The 20,360-nt window shown below is 35.8% G+C and overlaps 6 protein-coding genes and 1 non-coding gene across 9 annotated transcripts; 3 read left to right on the top strand and 4 right to left on the bottom strand.

Annotated features, from left to right (window-relative positions):
- Window positions 1-1,965: 1,965 nt before the first annotated feature.
- LOC106360640 (ubiquitin-like-specific protease ESD4) lies at window positions 1,966-5,835 on the bottom strand. 2 transcript variants are annotated; one of them, XM_013800269.3, is made up of 9 exons: window positions 4,829-5,835; window positions 4,328-4,404; window positions 4,171-4,264; window positions 3,987-4,085; window positions 3,618-3,707; window positions 3,397-3,516; window positions 2,986-3,089; window positions 2,456-2,528; window positions 1,966-2,288 (listed from the first exon to the last, which is right to left on the bottom strand). In XM_013800269.3, the coding sequence occupies exons 1-9, from the start codon at window positions 5,597-5,599 to the stop codon at window positions 2,226-2,228; spliced, it is 1,491 nt and encodes a 496-aa protein (XP_013655723.1). In that variant the 5' UTR covers window positions 5,600-5,835; the 3' UTR covers window positions 1,966-2,225. The 2 variants fall into 2 exon arrangements, with proteins under 2 accessions (XP_013655723.1, XP_013655722.1); XM_013800268.3 differs by having other exon boundaries at window positions 4,328-4,407; window positions 4,829-5,826.
- Window positions 5,836-6,020: 185 nt separating this feature from the next.
- Window positions 6,021-7,441, top strand: LOC106360639 (TOG array regulator of axonemal microtubules protein 1). 2 transcript variants are annotated; one of them, XM_013800267.3, is made up of 5 exons: window positions 6,021-6,275; window positions 6,360-6,466; window positions 6,538-6,676; window positions 6,772-6,957; window positions 7,037-7,441. In XM_013800267.3, the coding sequence occupies exons 1-5, from the start codon at window positions 6,081-6,083 to the stop codon at window positions 7,277-7,279; spliced, it is 870 nt and encodes a 289-aa protein (XP_013655721.1). In that variant the 5' UTR covers window positions 6,021-6,080; the 3' UTR covers window positions 7,280-7,441. The 2 variants fall into 2 exon arrangements, with proteins under 2 accessions (XP_013655721.1, XP_013655720.1); XM_013800266.3 differs by having other exon boundaries at window positions 6,763-6,957.
- Window positions 7,442-8,308: 867 nt separating this feature from the next.
- On the top strand, window positions 8,309-9,427 carry LOC106359589 (heat shock factor-binding protein). Its single transcript, XM_013799262.3, has 5 exons — window positions 8,309-8,463; window positions 8,686-8,742; window positions 8,823-8,846; window positions 8,950-8,992; window positions 9,135-9,427. The coding sequence occupies exons 1-5, from the start codon at window positions 8,461-8,463 to the stop codon at window positions 9,269-9,271; spliced, it is 264 nt and encodes an 87-aa protein (XP_013654716.1). The 5' UTR covers window positions 8,309-8,460; the 3' UTR covers window positions 9,272-9,427.
- Window positions 9,428-10,129: 702 nt separating this feature from the next.
- Window positions 10,130-11,615, bottom strand: LOC106359588. The gene is made up of 7 exons (XM_013799261.3): window positions 11,354-11,615; window positions 11,020-11,058; window positions 10,868-10,921; window positions 10,730-10,783; window positions 10,594-10,647; window positions 10,439-10,510; window positions 10,130-10,352 (listed from the first exon to the last, which is right to left on the bottom strand). The coding sequence occupies exons 1-7, from the start codon at window positions 11,423-11,425 to the stop codon at window positions 10,254-10,256; spliced, it is 444 nt and encodes a 147-aa protein (XP_013654715.1). The 5' UTR covers window positions 11,426-11,615; the 3' UTR covers window positions 10,130-10,253.
- Window positions 11,616-12,508: 893 nt separating this feature from the next.
- Window positions 12,509-18,395, top strand: LOC106358791 (vesicle-associated membrane protein 724-like). The gene is made up of 3 exons (XM_048738642.1): window positions 12,509-17,176; window positions 17,373-17,435; window positions 17,539-18,395. The coding sequence occupies exons 1-3, from the start codon at window positions 16,787-16,789 to the stop codon at window positions 17,686-17,688; spliced, it is 603 nt and encodes a 200-aa protein (XP_048594599.1). The 5' UTR covers window positions 12,509-16,786; the 3' UTR covers window positions 17,689-18,395.
- TRNAK-CUU lies at window positions 17,807-17,879 on the bottom strand. The gene has a single exon. It is a non-coding gene; the product is annotated as a tRNA-Lys (tRNA).
- On the bottom strand, window positions 18,235-19,069 carry LOC106359587 (60S ribosome subunit biogenesis protein NIP7 homolog). The gene has a single exon (XM_013799259.3). It carries the CDS (start codon window positions 19,003-19,005, stop codon window positions 18,442-18,444), a length of 564 nt encoding a protein of 187 aa, XP_013654713.1. The 5' UTR covers window positions 19,006-19,069; the 3' UTR covers window positions 18,235-18,441.
- Between the last annotated feature and the right edge of the window lie 1,291 nt (window positions 19,070-20,360).

Below are 20,360 nucleotides of genomic sequence, written 5' to 3'. Positions count from 1 at the left end.
TTAAATTTTAATATTTAGAACTATATATCATCTATTAAGTTATTTTTAAAATGACAGCAATATATTATCATAAATTATTATATACAAAATAATATAAAATTTTATATCTATAAATGAAATGGTACCCGCACGGATGTGCAGATTAAAATTTAGTTTTCTTGTTAAAGAAGCAGCAACATTTACTATGCGTCATTGTTCAAAACACCCTTACTAAAACTCAAACTGATCATTTCTATGTGTAGAGGTTGATTCTTTGTGTATGGGAAAATTCTAATTTTACTTCAAATTTTATACTACTTTTTAAATTTACATTTATACGATAAATATTTAATAAATATTTATATAAGTTTATAAATCCAGTCTCACTTCCTAAATACTAAATCATAAACAATGATCAATAAACCATAAACTCAAATATTAAAATATCTTTAATTGATTGTATTTCTACAAATTAATATCCAGTTAATGTATTTCAAACAAATTCTCAAATTGTGTAGGTTCATTTGCATAAAAATTGTAGCAAGTCTTAGCTGAAGAGGTTTTTTTTTTCTTGCTAATCACCACAGTATATAAAACAAAAGACGAAGAGAACACGAACAAGTACATGAACTATTATTATTGTCAACAGAACAAGCTACAAGCTTCAAATAAGTACATGGCCCTTTTTCTCACCCAAAAAAATCTTCCAAAAGATAACAGAATCATGAAGACTAATGAGTTTCCATCAATAGCTGTAAGATACAAACAGAGTGTAAAAGCTTATCAGAACTGCTTAAGGGTATCAGCAATGGTGATACTCAAAGCATAAATTCTTAGAAATAGTAGTTATGATTTTTTTTTCCAAATTTAAAAAAAAACTAACTAATCGCGGATCGCCACGTGTCAGTGGAGGGCCCGCGAATAGTTAAGAAGCTCAGCAAATTGAATCTTTAGAGCATCAGCATTGAGGGTTCAACGCCCATGTTCACACCATACCCCAAAAAAAATATTATAATATTCCCATTTTTATGAACTCACTCCTTGCAGGTTCGCTGGGATGAACTCGGTTCATCACTGTAACGCAGGCTCCACGCCACGTGGTAGCCCGCGATTGGTCCGTTTATTTTTATTTAAAAAGAAAATCAAACGAAAAAATAAAAAAAAATAATAAAAAATTAAAGTTATGATCCTCCCTCAAGATTCAGTAATGCAGATGCTCTTAGCTAGGGAGTTTAAGAGCTTTTGTTGGCACAAAAACATAGATGAAGTGGGACCCACATAATTTTATAATAATTTTTTTTTAAGAATTTGTGCTAAAGATCATTGTTGCAAATGGTCTAATCTACTTGGGTGATTTGAAACTGACAGGGTTCGGAAGAAATTTAAATTTTACCATAAGTTTAATACTACTTTTTAATTTTATCCTTAAAAATTAACAATTTTTATAAATACTTTAAATTTGTGATAAAATTGATTAATTTAACCCTCTTAAATCATTTATAAATGTTTAAAAACAAATTATAATACATTTATAGAATTTTATAAATCCAATTTCACCTCTTAAATACTATGCCCTAAATAACAATTACTAAACCCTAATATTAGGATTTTTTTATTGAATGTATTTTTGAAAAGTGATAGTTAGCTCAGGGTATTTTAAACAATTTATTTTCTCTTGCGAGAAGGCTTCTGATTGTCTGTCCTTTTGTTGTATTTCGTGTCGTCTACTACAACTTAATTGATTATGAAATGTGACTTAAGTTTTTTATACTAACAGTTATGAACTTTCAGTTAACACAACCTGCTGATTTGCACATGGAAAACATTCGCTGTCAAAGAGTTATAATAGTTGATTTGTGATTAATGGAATTAGCTACCGAACATGGACATGTAGTTAAGATTAACTACTAACACAAGAAATAAACTGAACCGGATTTGCTGTCTTACCGATTTCATTAAACATGTCACGACGAAACTGAGAGCATATAGAGGGTAAACAAATAGACCAGTTGAGAACAACTAATCATATTTAGTTAGACTAACCAAATCCAACAGGCTCCAACTACAATTTTAGCCAAAATATAATACAACAAAATACAAAAGGAAAAAGAGCTTTGAGCCTGGCCCAGTGTTTACCTCTGCTTCTGAGGTTGAGCGCTTCACTGCCTAAACAATCTATAGCCTGAACAAATCAACAATGGAAAGCAAAATAGCACTACTACTAAAAAGGCATAGCCCGACCAGTTTTAGTCAGCTCGTAGTTTCAGAATCTCCTTAGCCGTTCTTAGCCGGAAATATGGCATATGTTCCTGTAAGTGTTACAACCAAGACAAAATAATTTATTGTATCAAATCTTAGAACATGCAAAGAATATAAACTGCACATACTAATTCCATAACAAATTCCAGACAACTAGTTTACTCTTGTTAAATACAATCCCTTGGAGCATTGAGGGATTTGGATTCTGATAGCTTACCTGGCTGAAACATAGCCCCAGGCCTCTACTGAAAAAGTCTATGTACTTGAGCATAAACATTCCACAGTCATACCTGAAGAATATACAATATTGCAAAAGAAGAAAAAAACTATTATAGACCTAAAACAGAGAGCTAAGAGCATAAGGACATAGACTTTTGATAGAATCCAGCCACTCGGATTGTGACTAATTAGTGGATTTTTGGCTGTTAGTAATTCCCAAAAGAACCTAATATTAGAATATATGCTTGTGATCCAACACCACACCATCAAGAAAATTATATTTTGGCTACATGCCAGCAGCAAACTAGGAAAGTCATGAGTTGTTTTTTTTTCTCTGGTGAACAGTTATGCTTGTTATAATCAAAATTCATGTTAAGTAAATGTCTCTTTTATCAATCACAAACCAGGTCTATACTTTTAACTAAACCATATTCCACAATGGTAAACAATTAGCTGATTCTGCAACGAGTACTTTCAAACAAGATTGTTCCTTTCACATACATAGCAAGTTCAAGGGTAGTTACGTACCCATTTTGTTGTTGGGGAATGCCTTCAACAAATTCCATTTCCCACGAACTAACATCAATGTCTTTTCCACTTTTTTCTTTAGCTTCATCTCCCAAGTATTTTGACTGAAGCGCACACACATATCACTTATCAGGATATTTTGACACTAGTGTTTGATATACAAAAAGCAATAACAGATTCTAGAATCTCCAAACTGTCTACGGACAGAATTTAGAATCAAGAATTAATGGTCTGTACTGTGACAGACTGCTTCATTTTATATGAGTATTATAAATGAGGTGTATTCGGAAGACCACAAGGATAAAGAATAGTAAGTTCATTAGCTACAAAGCATCTCATATCCTTCTAATGACTCTAGTTCGTCAAGAAGAGACTAAATAAAAAGAACGAGAGTTGGAAACTAAATTATACCAGAACACTTAAAATCTTCGAATCAACTCCATTTAGTGAATCGAGATACAAGAACTTGCGATCCCTGTTGTTAATAACTGCTAAGGTCCAATGTACACCCCGGTGGATGGGAACAAATATCTGCACAAGGAAAAAGACTGGTTTAAACATAAGCTAAACTGGACTAAACTTGTAAAATTAAGAAAATAAATCTAAAAGTTCAGGTTTCTCGACAAACTTACCATGTCACAGTCAGTAAGTGCATATCCCAACTTTTTCTGCGTAGTCCATCTCCTAACAGCTTTAAAATTATACCCAGAGTCGCTTACCAGCTGAAGGAAAGCAATCAGAGAAAGAAAAACGTAAGTCCGCGAGGATTCATCAACATACAAAAAAAAGCGACAGCTTGTGTTTGGTGCTCATCGCCATTCATTTTATACAGAAGCCAGAGACAAATGAGTAACACAGGGGACAAACGAGGCAAGCTAAATCTCTTAAACACAGTGCTTATAATTTCTCTGGAAACCAAACAGCAGCTAAACAAACGAACTGACACGAGGGGTAAAAAGATCCTTACTACGAATCATGTGAGCACAGAAAAGAAAACAAACCTTTTTATAGAAAAAGGTATTGAAGAAATGACACTTCAAATAATTTTTGGGCTCTCTAGTTTCTCTTTCTTTGAGTAGTTCAAGGTAGACATTGATAACCTAAGAACCAGAAAAGGAACACATCAAACGTAAAATATGTTAAGTCTTAATTATACAAAATATTAGCATAAGGAACCAGTAGAACCTCGTCATTTAGCCATGCAGATGGTGTAAGGCATTGTAGAACTTCTCCAGTAATATCAATGTTTGAACTTTCATGCGTCACCAAGACCTTTCTCCTGAGAAAAGATACACATTTGGTCACTCAAACATGCTAGAAGCCTCTTACAGAACCACCATACCTGTTTCTCCCAGAAAAGGCACAGTAGACTTCAGCTTCCTCCTCCTTTGTGAGTGGTATAAAGGGTTCATGAGGTACCTTCTTCAGATCAATACCACAAGAATACAAAAAAAAAAGAGTTAACAGCAAGAACTTGGTACGAGGAATCTTCTTATAAAACATAATAAGGATCTTCTCTGACTGGGTGGCTTATAAGCTTTAACTGCAGTTTTATTGGAAATGAGGCAAACAAGCATTGTACTATTTTCCAGGCTATACTACAGGACTGTGGACAATAACATCATATGCATTTTATAGAGCATGAATCCAAATGTAGCAATGAGACAAACAAGCATCGTATATTATATGATCTTTCTCAAAGTAAGAACCATTACTACTTCCAGTACATACTACTATAGGCAATAAAAACATATGCAATTTATAGAGAATCAATCCAAATGGAGCAAGGACATTAACCATCTCCAATTCAAGCAAGAAAAAAAACACCGAAAGGGATATATACCTTGAGAGGCTTCTCCAGAGGCTTTGGACGAGACTTGCGAAGCTGTGACAAGCGCTTCTCATTAAACAAAATCTCAAAACCCAAAGCTTCCAACTTGGAGTTCCGCCTCTCAGCACTATGCATAAGCTTTCTATAGGCTTCGAGGCTGGAAGCATCTGTGGTCTCCTCTCTACCCAAAGACAAGGAATCAAGCATCGTACTAGTCTCACCAACTCCAAACTTGTTAACATCTGAAGGAGTCTGAATATTCTCCTCCTGATCATCATCATCATCATCACAATCAACAACTTCAACCTTCTTCTTATTGTTATCATCATCCTTTACTAATTTCTCCTCATCACAATCAATAACTTCAATGGCTGAATCTTGAGAAACTGCTTCTTCTTCTTCTTCCTCCAAATCGATAAACTCTTTATCTTTGTTAAGGAACCTGAACGCATCCAAAGCCGATCTCTTGGCGTTATCATACTCACGAGTGAAAAACTCCCCCTTCTCGCAGCAATCGTTAGGCTTAGCCGTGGGTGATCCTCCGTATATAAGGTTCGCTCTGCTAGGAGCGTGGATTGCTCGTCTAAGTGGAGTTTTGGCGTCGGGATACCTCGAAATCCTCGAAGATGGCTTGTTGGGATCCTGAGACATGGTTCCGAAGGAGAATCTGCGTTTCTTCGGAGCTTGGAAGTAGGGCGAATGTCGGCGGAATTGGGCGGTGGAAGGGTGGTTGGAGTATAAGGAATCTTCGCTGCGCTTGCGATTGATGGCGACGGCGCTCATTTAGAGAGTCGATCACTGAACCCTAGAGATTGGGAGATCGACGAAAGGAGAGGAACCATAAGAGTAGAGAACGTGAGTCAAATTAGGGTTCTGCAGAAAACAAGGAAGAAGAGAAGAGAGCAGAATGATTTTTCTATTTCGGCACGAGACCAAGGTTAGTGATACAACAGAAGAAGAATCCACTAATCATGTATACTAAATTCATCCTGGTTACATGGACCTGTTTTTTTTTAACAACATAGACTTGTTTTCTGGAATAAAAGCTGTGTACAAAACACCGTCGTTTTCCGTTTCGAGATGAGCGAACCGAAAAATTCCATCTGCAATCAAGTTCACATAACCGAACCAACGAATGTGACCGTTGGAGCCAAACCAACCCAACGGCTAGCTTTTATCTTTATATCAATCCTTAAACCCCACCATAGAGATTCCCACATAACAATTTTCAAATCACAATCTTTCTCTCTCTAAACTTCCATCAATGGCGCTGAGGAACATCGAAAACGCTCTTCCGATCTCGCAAGAACGACCTAAGAAGCTTCCAAAACTATCAAAGAACCCCGAGATTTGTCTGAACGACGAAAACAACAACATCGTACCTCCGCCTGAATCAACCATCGACTACGTCGCTTCCGAAAACCTCAAACCGTTTCCAGATCCAGAGTCCTCTGTTCAGGTCAGATTCTAACCCGAAATCTAGAGTAGTTTGGTTTGGATGATGATCATATACTCAATCTAGTTGTTGTTAAATCTTCTGAAGAGGTTACTTGAAGAATTAGCATCAAAGGATTGGATCAAAGTGTGTGAATCACTCAACAACACAAGGAGATTCGCTGTTCATCACTCGTTTCTGTTGCTACCCATTCTGTAAGTTTCTTTTCATCATCTGTGATTGTTCCAGATTAGACTAGGGGTGTTGATGATTTGAAACTGTGCAGAGAGAAGCTTATGGTTGTGATGGTGAAAGCGATGAAGAACCCTAGAAGCGCCTTGTGCAAGACTTCGATTATGGCTTGTTCTGATATCTTCATTGCCTTTGGAGAAAAGTTAACTCTTTTGAAAACTATGGACGATCTGGTAACCTTTTTTCTTATTTCAAGTGTTTATTATTAAGTATGATCTGATTTGGGTAAGAGCTAAATACTTAAATCTCAAACCGAAAGTTATTGCAGCTGCTAATGAAAGCTTCACAAGACAAGAAGTTTGTGTGTGAAGAAGCAGACAAAGCGCTGAACACGATGGTGAACTCGGTGTCTCGTTTGTCTCTTCTGCGTAAGCTCAAAGCTTATGTCCGACACAGTAACCCTCGCGTCAGGGCCAAGGCTGCCGTGTCTACTTCAAACTGCGTTTCTAAAATGGTATTTTTTCTAATTTTTGAAAAATGTGTGTTTATTAATAGTTCTCGAATTTGTTATTAATTATCTGTATGTATATTAGGAGGTGAATGAAATGGAAGAGTTCGGGATGGTTGTGATTGCGCAAATGGCTGCGGATTTGTTGAATGATAAGTTACCAGAGGCAAGGGAAGCTGCGAGGAGTATGGTGAACTCTGTTTACGAGAAATTCACATGGAATGAAGAGGAAGAAGGAAACAAGCAAGAAGCATGGCAGAGGTTTTGTGAGAAGAATCTAACAGGGCTCAATGCACAAGCCATGATCAAGATCGTCTCATCTCAATAAAGTTTTCTGAAGAAGAAACATCTTGTCTCTACGATTGATTCATTATGATGTCACATGATTGTAATAACAATCTATTCAGTTTCTTCCATTCCTATTATAATCCTCCGTTGTTGATCTGAATGCCTCTTCTTTAATGCAATAGTATTGCTTTTATTTTGTGAATGTCTTCTATTATGCGCCTTGCTTCAAAAGCTTTGAAATATTTGGTTTGAGGTGGTTTTATGATGACATTTGCACGAGTACTTGTTGTCCTACAATTAGCATATTAGCAAGTAGTAAGTAATATTTTGATATCACACGGTTTCTGTTGGTCTTATTATGCGTGCAGTCTTTATATATCCTGAAGGCGACTCCTAATTTAGATCTTGAGTTTTGAGGTGGTTATTTACTGAACGAAATTGAGACACACTGTGTTTATTAGTAATCTAATGGAACGGAAAGGTGAGAGATGCTTCTTTTACGCTCAGGACGCTGCTCATAATACATAGGAGGGGTTAATGTATTGCTCTATACATTGATTGATAGGCCAGTGTCCACACTCCCTGGAAGTGGATATGTCTAGCTCCATCATGTGATGGGAAAAACATATGGAGAGCATGGGGTTTGCCCATGTGTAACTGTGGAATTCTAGTTAACGTCGTCTCTCTATTCAAAAACCAGAACCGCTTAATAAATACCCTTAAACTTACAATGTATTGACTGAGGATTCTAGCATCATGAAAAGGGTTAGTTTGTCTTCAAATGATTACTCTTGAAGAAAAAGCGGGTGCTCGACTGTGTTGATCATGGTGTACGTGCTAACCCAGGACATGCTTCTCATTCACTATAATTTGGAGCAGAAGAAAAGGCATTTTTACCAACATAGTGGATCAATAAATTTTCGGTACAGATTTCATTTTGAACCGGTTAAAACTAAACCAAATATGTAAATCCCAATACCACCAAAACGTTGGATACAGATTTTGAAATTTGAATACACAAACACAAATCCAATCATAACGATAATAAAGTACAGGGGTACTTTGGACTTTTTGCACACAGCAGTTTGTTTGTTTGTTTGTTTGTATTTCCAAGTTAATTCAAACACACATCGCTCATCCTCCGTCGTCCGTCTCCTCATCGCGCTTCTCGCTGAATCCAACTTCTCTGAACAGACAGACAGACAAAAAGAAAACCCTAAAATGGTATGTACGATACGATGCGATTTCCTTAAATTTCAAAATCGAATTGTTCTTCAGATCTGTCGATTAGAATTTCACGAAAAAAATCCTCTCAGATGTTATTGTATCCACGGATTATTAGGTTTTCTTGATACACATACAGTCATTATTTTTGTAACCATGAACGGTTTCTTCATTCCTCCTCCTTTCTGGATTAATTTAATGGTTCTTTGATGGGGGTGACAGGATGGGCATGATTCTGAGGATTCTTCTAAGCAGAGCACTGCTGATATGACTGCTTTCGTGAGTAGTTGTTTTAACATGTTCAACCTCAGAATATCATTTGATCTTTGTTACTGAATCCTTTGAATTTTTATACGCAGGTCCAAAATCTTCTGCAGCAGATGGTTGGGTTTCTTTTAGCTTCTGTTGCTCTCTTATTAGGTCTTGTAGTTACAACAGCTTCTGACTTAAAAGTTTTTTTTTTTTTGGTCTCATTGTGTGTTTCAGCAAACCAGGTTCCAAACGATGTCCGACTCCATCATCACAAAGAATATCCCTTTCCATCAGTCTATGATTTAAATGTTTCATCCTTGAATATAAATGTCTATATTCTATAGATATATAGTACCACATGTTTCTGTTATATGTTCTCATTTTAAATCGTAATCTCCTTGACAATTTTGATGGTTCACTCGACGACATGGGAGGCAGAATCAATGAGCTGGAGCAAAGCATCAATGACCTAAGAGCAGAGATGGGAGTAGAAGGCACTCCTCCTCCTCCCTCCAAATCAGGCGATGAACCCAAAACACCCGCTGATTCCACTTGAAAAACTAATGTCATGATCCTCTTTTGTTATGGATGCATCTGCTGAAAAACCTATGAAATTTGTTAACAGTTGTGTTACTTTTTTAAAAGACATGAATATCTTGTTGGAGTTCATCACATAGATTCTATTTGATGATGTGGTGGTACATTACACTTATTCTGCTTTTATGATTTGCTTTTCTATGTTAGTTTTGAGATAACTGACAAGTCTCTAACGCTTGAAGGATTGGTATCTTGCTTTCCCATTGTTCTATACTGTTAAATTTTTAATTTTTCCTGGTTTTGAATATTATCTCTTATGAAGTAAAATATAGGAGCCCTAGTTAGACCGGATGTAGCAATTGCAGCTTGTACAAATATACCAAAACAAATTAGGGTTCAAATTGTATCAAGTACAGTACATAGAACAAATGCGTAAAGAAATCACATTTTATGTAGAATCCTACTTTTGATGATGAGATGGTCTCAACTCTCAACAGAACAAACTCACGATTTTTTAATACAGGTCAACTCTCAACTACATCTTCATATTAAGTCCGATTGCAATCTGAACCCGAAAGTATATCAGGTTGTAATGGTACTTAGTACGTTTACAAACTCCGAACCCTATAAAGCTCGAATCAGTTGCCAACCAAACTTTTATATTATCCAATGAGACTGATTTTCATAAGCCCGAAAAATCAAAACTCAATTGGAACCGAACCGAACCCGACTCGATCCCCTTAATTCTTTTGATGGTTATGCAATTTCCCTTTTTATCTATCACCGATATAGACTATCAATTATCATATTAGAAAAAAAAAGACTTGGTTATGAGCTAAGTACTCAAGTTGGCTCTCCGTATCTTGCAACTGATGTGTTGTGGTGCATCATTAGGATTAACTAAACCGCAAGTACTATATGTTTAAGAAGTAACGGTAACAATCTCAACGTAGTTGTAGTAGTAGTAGTGGTAAGATGACAAGAAGAAACATTATCATCATCTAATGCTCTGCTTCTTTCGCATTCTCATCAGTCAATCGAGCTTCCACTGTCTCTTCTGTCACCATTTGCTCTTTTGAATCTTTGGAGTCATCTTGTAACTGCAAGGAGAGAAACATATCCGTGGAGGTGGTGGTGTACATTTAGATACTATTAAGGAAGACGAAGAGAGTATCAGGAGACTCACGCCTGGGGTTTTAAGGCTGGCAGAAACATCATCTTGCTGCCGATTCAAGGTGGTTTTCAGATCTTTGAATTCCTGGTTTTCAATGTAAACGAAATGAATCAAATATGAAACAATTAAGATATCATCAACGTGCCTGGTGCTTTTTATATGCATACCTCACGGAGCTGCTCAACTTCAAGATTCAGAGTCTTCTTTAACCCAGAGAGCTCCTGAAAAGCACCGAGTAAGAGTTAATTATAATGAATTATTCAAAATGTATTGTGAGTGAGAGGAGTAGAAAATGGAAGTTACCTCACGGTAGACTTGAACTTGGGTGTCCAGCTTGCCTCTCCAGCTTTGCAAGTCCTAAAGACAGAGAGATGTAACATTATTTTGTTTAGAGGAAAAAAAAACAAAACTAGAAATGTCTGAAGAAGATGAGAAACCAACCTGTTTAAGATTGAGGATCCTATTAAGCAACTCGGCTCTTGATTCGTTGAGTTCCTACAAGAAACGAAATCTAGACTTTCAGAAAACCGCTGAAGATCTCTTCGAGTAGCAGTTACTAATAGGCAGGAAGCAATACAAGTAGTACATTATACCGTGAGTTTGGAATCAACAGGACTGGCGTTTTCTTTCTTCTGCAGCAGAGGAAACAAACAAAAGATCTTAACATCAGATTTCAGTTAACCGCTTGAAAACAATCAATGCTGCTCTAAGATTGTTGTAAAATTATAACTGTTGCAACTAAATCTGACTCCAAATCTAAAGAGACAAGATCACCAACCAAATGAACAAATAGAGCTTTGCAAGTGGAAAATGTAAATATTTGTATACAAAATTAAATCCCAGTCCCTAGATAAATGATTTATATCCAATAATCACCAGAACACAGAAACATAGACAATGAACCCATGAATCGAAAAGTTAGATTACAGGAGGACTAGGAGAAGACACGGAGACAAGAGCAGGGGAAAATGTTGGGTCGGCGGTGGTTTGCTCCGCCATTATCTCGATGTAAAAATTGTGGTACTTGAGGAAAAGATGAAGAAGACGTACTATAAACTATGGGAGCTTTGGTAAAGTGACAAACAAACAACATCAGATTATTTAGTGATGTCGTCGTCTCAAATTTCAAAAATCAAAATTCAAATAATACAGGAAAAATTTGGCCTCATGTACATAAAAACAATTAACTCTATGCACAGAAGTAACGGGATACGATGTATTATATAATGTGATGTAAAATGCCAAAAACACTCTTGCATGCGTGTGGAAAGTAAAAACGTGTCATTTCTTGTCGTTACCATAAAAACTGAAAAATCAGTATACGTGACGAACAACAACTTGGAAAAATCGATTGTGAGTCGGAGTTAGAGAAGAGAAAAATCTAAAATCTACACAACGGGTTCTCATCATATCACCAAAAGTGAGACCGTATGACTATACTATTTTACGAACTTTAATAGTATAGTTATTAGCTAAAATAGCTCACTTTGCAAATATAGATCGGGATATAAACTAATCAGTGTGTATCCTTGTGATGGATTGTGTTAATTCTTTACCGACAACATATGAAAATTGTTAGCCATCTTAATAGAACATAACGAGTGAATCAGCCATGTACTATACCACCTGACATGATAGTATAATGTGATTTATATACATATGCACTTCCATTTTTTCTTGGATGGTATGAAAACTCACTATGCGTCACTTGCAGTTGTAGCGAAGACATACAGTTGCAGCCTTCTCGACTTTCATCCCTGACCAACTCCCGTGATGATATGTTGGATGGAACCCCTTTATGCTTTCTCTACTCATATGCTACTTATAAGTTTTCGGTTTTACTAAGCTTTGCTACTAATATCTTCATATTTACTGTGGCGAGTATCTCAATTTGTGTAGTATATAGGAAGTTATGTATGGTTAAGTACAACGCTAACGACTTGTTTATCAATTGTCATTCATTTATAATAGTGTTTGTATTCATCTTTCTATTATGAGTCTAACTTATGCTTTTCAGCAGCCAAACTAGACTTCTACATAAATGTTTTTGTCTCTTTTTCTAATGCTTATTCGAACACCATACATAATTTCAGGTTTCCTATGTATTATATACCAGTTGTGTCATTTCTATACTATTACATTTGATAGTATAGAATAACTTTCAACTGCTTACGTAACAACTAGATTATATGTGGGTCTGCTATACTAAATTCCACAATTGTGATCCCCTTACGGTTCGAAGTAGTTTCTTGTGTTTCTTCTATCGGCAAATAATACATTCGACCACCCTATATGACACAATAACGGCGTCAGTTACGTACCCTAGTGAATTAAGTACGTAGGATGTTTTGTTTACGTTAGTAGATACTATAATACATACATTTATAGTATATTATTGGCTAACCTTTTGTCCTGTCTTAGGTTATTTTATATCCCAAATTGTGCAACATCATATCTAACTCGCTCATTTTTTCTTGTTTTTTTCTTGTTTTTCTTCTTCATTCACCTCAATCATATTATTGTCACCATCACTATTAATGATTGTTTTGTCGACGCCGCCATCTTCTCTTCGACCATTGTCACCACTTATCTTCTCTTCCACTTCCAGTGTAGGTTCTTTTCCTCCTTCGACCACATATTCTTCTCTTTTACTTTACGTAGCAACAACAACATCTCTTCATCCACCGCTCTTATTTATACCTTCACTTTTACTGTTATCAGTTACAAAATGATCTAAGACGATAAACTAAATTGTTTTCTTTTTTTGGTTTCATACTATTATGATTGGTAGCATAAAAAATTTGGTAGATGCTCTGATGTGTTTTTGCTTCGACTAACCTGTACATTGTATAGTCTAGAATATTATTGCTGGTGTGGTGTTTTTTAAGGTTTTTAACATGTTTCTCTTTTCACCATGTGTATTTGTATTAGTGCTTCGACTATATTATATGGTTTATAGTATAGTATATTTCAGCCATGTTTGTCACATAATGTAACGCGCATATACTGACGCGCACGAGAGTGGAAGGAGAAAAATATCAAGGTTTTGCTCTAATTGTCACATCAACTATTCAATGGTTATATTTTTAATTTTTTGAGCTCTTATGAATATTGGGCAAAATCACTCAATAATATAATCATTTTATGTATATGACTTGTTTTTCCAATACGTGATCTAAATCTTATAATTTGAGAAAATATTAAAATGTTTTGTTTGTATTGTTGTATAGTTTGTATGTATTTCTATAAGATTTTTTTTTGTTTTCTACAAAATTTCATTTTTCATAATGTGTAAAAGAGTTATTCTTGGATTCACCAACCAATAGCATTCTGCTATTTATATTTAGTATCTTTTTTTTGTCATATTTAGTATCTTTTTAAAAAGAAAATTATATATTGTCAAGATATATTATGTTTTTAAAATATAAAAATAAATAAAAAATAGTAATAGTTGTAAAAAAAATACTTTTAGTGTCATCACCAAAATACTAAACCTTGAATACTAAATTTCAAATCCTTGGGTAAACCCTAAATCTTTAGATAAATCTTAAATTCTAAATCAAAAATATTAAACAGTAAATCATAAAAACACTAAACCATTAATCATAACCCCTAAATCCTTGGATAAAAATAAATAAAAAATAATAGTAGTTGCTAAAGAAAAAATGAATGTTTTAAATATCTTTAACGTTTTGACTTTTGAGCAAAACACTAAACCCTAAATAATAAACTGTCTGTTTTTGACTTTCTCAACTTCTGCCAATACATACTGCAAAGCTAAATAATTAATACAAATTCTCAGTTCTAAAGGAGAAACCCTTCCCGAGAAAAGACAAAGCTAACCTCTAGGGCATGAGAAGAAACTGGACTGAGTAAAATCCGCAACATGTTTAATTGCAGATTTTCAGAGAAATCCTTTTTGGCCAGCTTGTTTTGCAGTAGATTCCCATGCTAAACAGCCCCAGAGGAATATGTGATGAGAATCAACACCGACCCAGTAATTAAATAATTAACGTGTATTCATTGTATTGAATCTTATGATTTTTCTTCCCAAAATCAATTGTTTCACATCAACTTTTACATTAAAACTAAGATCGGCCCGCCCTACGGGCGGGATATATTTTAATTGTAATCTAGATTATTATTTTTTGTATAATTTTGTGGTTTATGTTTTAAGATTTCACTAGATTTTGACCCGCGCTCTAGATTTTGACCCGCGCTTTCGAAGCACGGGTTTTATGGGTTAAATACGAAATTGGATACGAGATAGTATTTTGAGTATATTGTATATTATTATGTTATAAAGTCATATTATATCAAATACATAAATTTGTTTAAAATTATACTCCCTCCGTTCGTCTATATATGACGTTTTAACTTCTTTTTTTGTGTCAAATTACTTGACGCTTTCCTAAAATCTATGCATAATATAATGACAAAAACTTTATTTACCCTTATATATTCTGGTAAGTTTGACCGAATAATGTTGATAAGAGCACAAACACAATAACGACAAAGGACAAAATAGACTTTAACATTTGTTGCTTTAATTTGTGTGAGAATTCCATAACGTCATGTATAAACAAACGGAGAGAGTATAACTTATGAATAAGTTTATTCAAGATTTTTTATATACACTCTTTTGTAACTCTTTATTAAGTATGAAAATTTTACCCAAATTTGATAAACGAACCAAACCAATACAAAATACAGGTTGAGGTTCGGGATTGGGAAGGTGAAGCTCAACAGGTGGATGAAGCCGGATGAGCTTTATTCGGTGTGAGGCTGAGAAGGTCGGTTCCTCAGGAGGCTGCAAGAGACGTAGAAGGTGAGCATGTTTTTTGCTCGAGCTTCAAGAAGTTTTGAAGCGACTCCGAGGATTCTCGGAGTGGCCAAGCACTAAAGTATTTGGCACTGCCTGGCAAGTACATGAGATGGCAACATGATAGCTGCATATAGAGCTGATTAATCATGAAGGTGGAGATTGTTACGTTGGTGATGAAGAATCAGCTATATTGGAAGCTTAAACCAAGTCGAGGTTGATAATTGAGTTATATGGCGTTTGGATTAACGACCTGTTAATTATAACTCAATGGCTTACAGTTATTACAACCGGTTATCAGTTGTAACAATCTTTGCCTAATATCAAAGCAAGGCTCGTGTGTTGTACACTAAGGAGGTTAATGTTTTGCCTTGCCAGGCCCCAGGGACGTAGCCACATCGGTGAACTCTGGGTCATCAAATAAACTATGTATTTAGGTTTGGTCAAGACGACCAGACTTGTTCAAGTTCGGCTAACTTACACAAGTCACACACATATGAACTGTGAGACTAGTTGACAAAGCCCATTAGGTCAAGTGCTGATATATCAAGAAGGAGAGGTTACGACAGATGACCTAACACAAGACAAACACAAGGAAAACACAGAGGAGAGGCGCAGAAGAGTGGGAGCTTGAGAGAGCTCGAGACCAGAGTTTGGGTCAGACGAGAGAGAGAGCTAGAGAGAACTAGGTTCTCGGTAGGTTAGCTAGGCTCTTTCATATATACTTGTATTTCTAGGTGATTTGTAACAGAGATCAAGAGAGGTTGACAGGAACTGTAACCTCTGGATATTGTACTCTCGTGTTTGATATAATGGAAGGTTGAGATACCTATTTCTCTCTCCGGTGAGTATAGCTCCTTCTTTACATCAAGGAAAGGAGGTGAACACTGGGTTAACAAAAGTGTCTTGTGTTCCTTCTTTTCTTGCTTGATTCATGTTCTGCGGACTTGATTAGTGACTAGGTTTGCGATAAGAACTACTGTAAGCTTCTAGGGAAACAAACAAATCCTGAACAAGTGTAATAAGAACTTTTGGATTCTCCAACAAGTTTCTTGGGATTTCCTCTACACCTTCAACTTTCTAGTTGAAGATGGCTTCGGTAAGGATTTATCTTTTCAGGATCTCTTAGGACATGTGGTAGATTAGATTTGCCTTATTAGGCAATTCAACAGTGTTTTGAACTAAAGCTTGAGCGGACTCTGTTTTCCTTGAAGATTCAGCTGGTGACGATGACAATACACACACTGTGTTTTGCTATTAACTTAAAGAGTATTAGATCATTGAAGATGGACCAGAGGTGAATGAGGTTCCATTATATATAAAGTTTCCCATCTTTGGAATGTTTGAGGTAGGATTTGACTGAATACTTCTATCCCCGATTTGGAATATATTTTAAAATTTCCTACTTTCTAGCACTATAGTCTATAGCATATGATTCAAGTAGAGACTTACTTGTTGTAACTAACTCCGGTCGTGTAGAGAGTGCAAGATCATTGTAGATGTTTGTGTCACTCTTTTGAAAGGAAGTAATTAGGAGTATGGAGAGGAAACCCTCCTTGAAAATGATGTATTTCTTTTGTTTTACGTTTTCAGCATATTGTGTTGTGGCAAAAGATGCTCTTAGCAAGCAAACATGGATCGCATTTCTGGAGCGTGTGAAAGCTGATTTCAAGAAAAGGTATGGAGGTGGGAAAGCAAGTGCAGCTATCGCCAAAAGTCTCAACAAGGAGTTCATGTACTTACCTACTACTTCCTTACAACTTTTGGGGACTCTAACGAATGAGAGACTTTTCTTTGAAAATTGCAGGCCGGTGATGAAAGAACACATGAAGTATATTGTTGACCATGCAGAGGAGATTGAAAAACTAATAAAAGTCAAGGCTCAAGTTTCAGAAGTCAAAAGCATAATGTTGGAGAATATTGACAAGGTTTTATTATAGTTTCTATTTGCATTATCTCTTTTATGTCTTTCTGCACACTTTAGACAACCACCAATCATTCTCCTTTGCTTTTGACCTTTTCAGTATGATGGGTCTGCCCAAAAAAAGGGCAATAACTATATTTCACAATGTCCCTTAAAGCAAAGACAAATCACTATGCATAACACAGCATACATGTTCTCAGGCAATTGACAGAGGGGAAAATCTAACGGTTCTTAGTGACAAGACCGAGAATCTACGCTCTCAGGTAAAAGGCATACTTGACCCTGGAAACTAAATTTCTAGACTTGTTTATTACTAATACTCTCTGGAACAGCCACTTTAATCTAAGTTTGTTTGAACTATTTCAGGCGCAGGAGTACAAGAAACAAGGGACACAAGTGAGGAGGAAACTGTGGTACCAGAACATGAAGATAAAACTGGTGGTTCTTGGGATCTTGCTACTACATGTTCTCATAATCTGGCTTTCGATTTGTCACGGCTTCGACTGCACAGATTAAAGACACAACAAATCAGTCGGAGTGTAACGTTAGAGAGCCTTTGGCTGAATGGGCAACAGAGAACAAAAGTCTTCTGTAGAGGGATAAGAAAAAACAGAAGGATAAAAAGACAAAACTGCGCCCACCGTGGGGCTCGAACCCACGACCACAAGGTTAAGAGCCTTGCGCTCTACCAACTGAGCTAGACGGGCTTGGTGACAGTGATGTGTTAAAATCCAATATATAAAGCAAAACAGTTTCATACTGCAGAATTTCGACTACACTTCAGCCAAAGAATAACGAAAAGCTATGGTTCTAAAATACAGTACGATTTTTGTTATTGAATTTTGTATTCAGAAGATTAAGTGAAAACATAACGATTTCTAACAGCTTCCTTAGGCAGTATTTGAGTTTAGCAGATGTGGTAATTTTCAGTGACTACAATATGCTTATTGAAAAGTCAAAAACATCTAGCAACAGTGTCCATGGAACTGTTATGCAATCTTCTGGTTCATCATCGTGGTATAAAAAGCAAGTTAATTGAAAAAAGTTTGATGCTTCTGAACATTTTGAATAATGTGTTGGCTATAAAATCTAAAGCAAAAGAAGCACTTGCCAGCTTACATGATACTCACCAAACAGACATAACATCTGAAACAGATAAATAAAAATCGAGACTTTCCATAGATCCAACACCAGGTTACATATCATAAACCTCAAACAAAACTTAAAACAACAGTCAAAGCCAAGATTCCCTAAAGACAAAGCCTTTTTTCAAAGCTCGTCTTCATCTCTCAAATACTCTCCAATATCAGCCTGATGAAGCACAACGATACCATTCGGATCCAACTTCCGACAATCCTGCGTACTCTTCGCCGCAATCCCAAACCCCAACGGAACATCCGACATGGAGAACACGACAACTCCATCTCCAGGCACAATACTATCAGTAATCCTCCCAAGCCCTCCTTTCAACACATGGTTCCCGTAAAGAAAGGACATCTCCGACGTGGGTTTCAGCCACACCTTGTGCTTCGCGTTCGCCGCCAAGAGGTTGAGCGACATTATCGTCAGGTGGAAGCTCCCGGCGTGGGTGTACTTCCCGATGCAGGTTCCGAGGGAGACCAGGCTTTTGCGGGAGATGTTGGTGGCTCGCTTCACGAGAGACTCGCTGACGTAGTAGACTCTGCTCTTCTGGAGGCGGAAGCAGTAGCGGCCGGGCTCTGGTTCGGGTCCTTCGTGAGATGGGTTCTCGACGATGTTCTTGAGGTTGTTGCCCACGAATTTGAAGATCTTCTCGAAGACGACGGTCGTCTCGTTTTCGTCCAAAGGTCGCATCTTTTGGTTTAGGACAAGGGAAGAAGCTCTCTCTGTTTTTTTTTTTTGTTTTCTGAGATTGAGTTTTGGTTTTAGGGTTTTAGCGATGATGAGGTTTTTCTAATTTCCAATTTGGTCCATTAAAAATAGGTATTACTATTCCAACCCCTGAATTATAACATGATCTACCTAACACCCAAATAAAGGAATCAATTACTTCAGTACTCCTCACAAAAATTGTTAAAAGATCTACCAACCAGATAAAATCTAGTTATTTACAAATTTACCAGAAGGACTATTCAGACTCAAACCATACACATCCGTTAAATTTGGATCAAGACATAAAAATTTAGAAATCAACTAAGTATTTCAAGTTTTACTCATTTTTTCTATTTTTTCACTAAAACAAATCAGTCATATTTTTTCATCTTTTTATCACATGAGAAAAGATAATCTTCAAATAAAAAACAAATCAAAATTTTCTCCAGAAAAAATAACGAAATAACAAACCATGAATTATCCATCGAAAGAGAAGAAAAAACAAACCCAGAATTGCATAACTTAGTATAACTTGATATAACTATAAAACTTTGTACAACTTAGTAAAACTTTAAATAATTATATAACTTAGTAATACTTTGTGAATTTTAGGATGATGACTTAATTTGATAGTTACGTTTTTTTTATGAAGTATTGCTTTCAAAGGACAAAAATGAAACTATCTTAGCTCTGATAATAGAGACATGGAACAAAGTGAGAAGGAGGGTGGTTTAGGTAGTGGAGAGATGAAAAAAAATGTGGATAAGAGTGTGGAAGAGAAGGATAATAAAAGTAATATGGAAAAAAATATCGTGGAGATGAGCAAAGCGAGAAAGAAGCAATGAAGAACAAATCAACCATTGGTAACCAATACAAGTGACAAAGAAAAAAACCAATCATTGTCAACCAATACAAGTTTTTATAATAAAAATTTGTTATTTATATTTATGTAACTCGGTATAACTTTGCGAAAGTTCTCCATTTTTGTTTGTCACTTTGTAGATCTTGAGATTACTTTGTTTTGTGTTTGTTTAATTCTGTAAAAATTTATCAAAGTTTCATATTTTTGTTTGTCAAATTTATTATTACTTTATTTTAGTGTTTGTGTAAATTTGGTTAAGCTTGGAAAAAACTTTGCATTCCATTAAGGTGATACAAATTTTGATTAGTTATACATCCAAATTCTTATAACTACTAGAAATAAGAGAACATAGAACTATCATTATTTTCCTTGTACTATAGAACTTCTTCTTTTAACACACTAAATTTGTTGTTTGTGTTTATGTTACTTGGTTTGTTATTTATGTTCGTAGAACTTGGTGTAACTTAGGATAACT

The sequence above is a fragment of the Brassica napus genome, chromosome A8, assembly GCF_020379485.1.
Source record: "Brassica napus cultivar Da-Ae chromosome A8, Da-Ae, whole genome shotgun sequence".
Lineage (NCBI taxonomy): Eukaryota > Viridiplantae > Streptophyta > Magnoliopsida > Brassicales > Brassicaceae > Brassica > Brassica napus.
The sequence above is the reverse complement of the archived record's forward strand: the minus strand, read 5'-3'. Positions and strand labels throughout refer to the sequence as shown.

Coding starts and splice junctions, on each gene's coding strand:
- LOC106360639 (XM_013800266.3), top strand. CDS start 6,081: ATGGCGCTGAGGAACATCGAAAACGCTCTTCCGATCTCGCAAGAACGA. Junction 6,677..6,762: donor TGAAAACTATGGACGATCTG/GTAACCTTTTTT, acceptor TCAAACCGAAAG/TTATTGCAGCTGCTAATGAA. Junction 6,958..7,036: donor CAAACTGCGTTTCTAAAATG/GTATTTTTTCTA, acceptor TATGTATATTAG/GAGGTGAATGAAATGGAAGA.
- LOC106358791 (XM_048738642.1), top strand. CDS start 16,787: ATGGAGAGGAAACCCTCCTTGAAAATGATGTATTTCTTTTGTTTTACG. Junction 17,177..17,372: donor TGTTGGAGAATATTGACAAG/GTTTTATTATAG, acceptor ACATGTTCTCAG/GCAATTGACAGAGGGGAAAA. Junction 17,436..17,538: donor CCGAGAATCTACGCTCTCAG/GTAAAAGGCATA, acceptor GAACTATTTCAG/GCGCAGGAGTACAAGAAACA.
- LOC106359588 (XM_013799261.3), bottom strand. CDS start 11,425: ATGGCGGAGCAAACCACCGCCGACCCAACATTTTCCCCTGCTCTTGTC. Junction 11,059..11,353: donor TGTCTTCTCCTAGTCCTCCT/GTAATCTAACTT, acceptor CCTCTGCTGCAG/AAGAAAGAAAACGCCAGTCC. Junction 10,353..10,438: donor CCAGCCTTAAAACCCCAGGC/GTGAGTCTCCTG, acceptor CTCTCCTTGCAG/TTACAAGATGACTCCAAAGA.
- LOC106359589 (XM_013799262.3), top strand. Junction 8,847..8,949: donor AAAATCTTCTGCAGCAGATG/GTTGGGTTTCTT, acceptor TGTGTGTTTCAG/CAAACCAGGTTCCAAACGAT. Junction 8,993..9,134: donor CGACTCCATCATCACAAAGA/ATATCCCTTTCC, acceptor TTGATGGTTCAC/TCGACGACATGGGAGGCAGA.
- LOC106360640 (XM_013800268.3), bottom strand. CDS start 5,599: ATGAGCGCCGTCGCCATCAATCGCAAGCGCAGCGAAGATTCCTTATAC. Junction 3,708..3,986: donor ATACCTTTTTCTATAAAAAG/GTTTGTTTTCTT, acceptor GCTTTCCTTCAG/CTGGTAAGCGACTCTGGGTA. Junction 2,529..2,985: donor ATTCCCCAACAACAAAATGG/GTACGTAACTAC, acceptor TATATTCTTCAG/GTATGACTGTGGAATGTTTA.
- LOC106359587 (XM_013799259.3), bottom strand. CDS start 19,005: ATGCGACCTTTGGACGAAAACGAGACGACCGTCGTCTTCGAGAAGATC.